General features: G+C 57.0%; 1 protein-coding gene across 1 annotated transcript in view; it reads left to right on the top strand.

Moving 5' to 3' along the window:
• The window catches only part of LOC104543265 (receptor-type tyrosine-protein phosphatase U-like), a gene marked incomplete at both ends in the record, with an annotated part of 4291 nt that extends 2892 nt beyond the window's left edge, over nt 1–1399 (top strand). The window contains one exon of the mRNA XM_010187834.1: nt 1091–1399. Within this exon, the coding sequence (XP_010186136.1) occupies nt 1091–1399 (309 nt within the window). The remainder of the gene's footprint in view (nt 1–1090) is intronic.
• Between the last annotated feature and the right edge of the window lie 356 nt (nt 1400–1755).

Raw genomic sequence — 1755 nt, 5'->3', positions numbered from 1 at the left:
TTTGGTATGGTGAAAGAGTGATCAGGCACTGGCAGGGGCGGCCCAGGGGAGTGGTGGAGTCCCCATCCCTGGAGGGGTTCAAAAGCTGGGGAGGTAAGGCGCTTAGAGGCATGGTTTAGTGGTGGACAGGTTGGCTGTCCCCCCCTGTGCTGCTGATTTCCCCCCGGAGCATTTAAATACACTGGAATAAAAAAGAGAGGGGAAGCTCAGGGGCTGACACCACACGGCACTGCCCTGGGAGGTGTGCGGGGCTCTGGAGGCCTTGGGGAAGTATAGAAGGAGAGGTCCCCATCCCTTTGCTACTCAATGGGAAGGATGGTGGTGCTTTGGTGGCTTTTGGCAGAGCTGGACGCAGGGCCAGGTTAAAGTCAGGTGTCTGCAGCTGTGCTTTTCCCCGAAAAACCAACTCGGGTTTTGCATGGTCCCGCAAGGGCATCAGGACCTGTAGGGACATGTGCTGAGGTTGCAAAAGTCCCTTGCAACCCTGAGCTGTCCATGTTCCTCCACGGTGCAAATCCCAGGGGAATTGCCTGAGGGATCAGCTTTGGGATGGGGTGGGCACAGACCCTGCTCCCCTTTTGGGGTCCGTCCCACCTCCAAACCCAACCCCTCTGTGTGCCTGTGCCCTTGGCAAAGCTGCTGGGCTCCTCGTTAAACCCATCTTCCCCTCGTTATGCCAATTAGGACCAATTAAACTCCTTCCCAGCTCAGTCTCTGTTGTTTTGAGTGCCTGACAGGGGCTGGATGAAACGCAAGGGCTCCCATTGCGTGGATCCAGTTATTTGGGGCCACTTGAGGTGCAGGTGCCCCCGGTGCTTGCCGTGCCCTGGGGCTGGTACCCAGGTTCACCTCCATAGGGTAAGGTGAGGCAGTGGGAGCTGCTGTCCCTGTGGTGTTGGTGGCTTTGGGACCCAGTGGTGTCCCCAGCAGCATCCTGTGCTGGGCCTGGTCCCAGTTTGGGGATCAGGGTTGCTCTCTGCACCCACCTGTCTCACTCCAGTGCTGTCAAAAGGCTTTTTCTGTTCATTTACCTTAACCCATGATATGTTTTGCCTTCTCACTCATCTGTCCCCATGTCTTCCCCCTGCAGAGCCCATGCGGGCCCCCAAAGGCTTGGCTTTCTCCGAAATCCAGTCGAGGCAGCTGACGCTGCAGTGGGAGCCACTGGGTTACAACCTGACCCGCTGTCACACCTACACCGTCTCGCTCTGCTACCGCTACTTTGTGGGCACCGGCCACAACCAGACCTTCCGGGAGTGCGTGAAGATGGAGCGCAACGCCAACCGCTACACCGTCAAAAACCTGCTGCCCTACAAGAACATCCACGTCAAGCTCATCCTCTCCAACCCCGAGGGCCGCAAGGAGGGCAAGGAGGTGATCTTCCAGACAGATGAGGATGGTGAGTCTGCTCAGGGAGCCGTGTTATCCCCAGATTTGGGACTCGGTGGCTGGTGTTTCCCATGGCACATCTGTGGCGCTTGGCCAGGGGCATGATGGGAATATCTCCTTCGGCTGTGGTGCTAACAGGGAGGTGAAAAGGCCATTGCAGTCTGTGCAAGGGAAGGTGGGAGAAAGGGGCAATGGTGTTGGATGGGAAGGGAAATTTTGGGAGCAGCTTGGGGGAACAGAGGGACTGAATGAGGATGTCACTGGGGAAACGCTGCCCTTGTCCTTCAAGCGGAGCATTTTTGCCTGGTCTGGTAAAAAATCCCTCAGCACAAGTTGTCCTCGTTCAGCCCTTAGTGTGGACCCAAA

This window comes from Mesitornis unicolor, unplaced genomic scaffold, assembly GCF_000695765.1.
Source record: "Mesitornis unicolor isolate BGI_N332 unplaced genomic scaffold, ASM69576v1 scaffold17317, whole genome shotgun sequence".
Classification (NCBI taxonomy): Eukaryota; Metazoa; Chordata; class Aves; order Mesitornithiformes; family Mesitornithidae; genus Mesitornis; species Mesitornis unicolor.
This window is presented reverse-complemented; position numbering and strand designations above follow the sequence as displayed.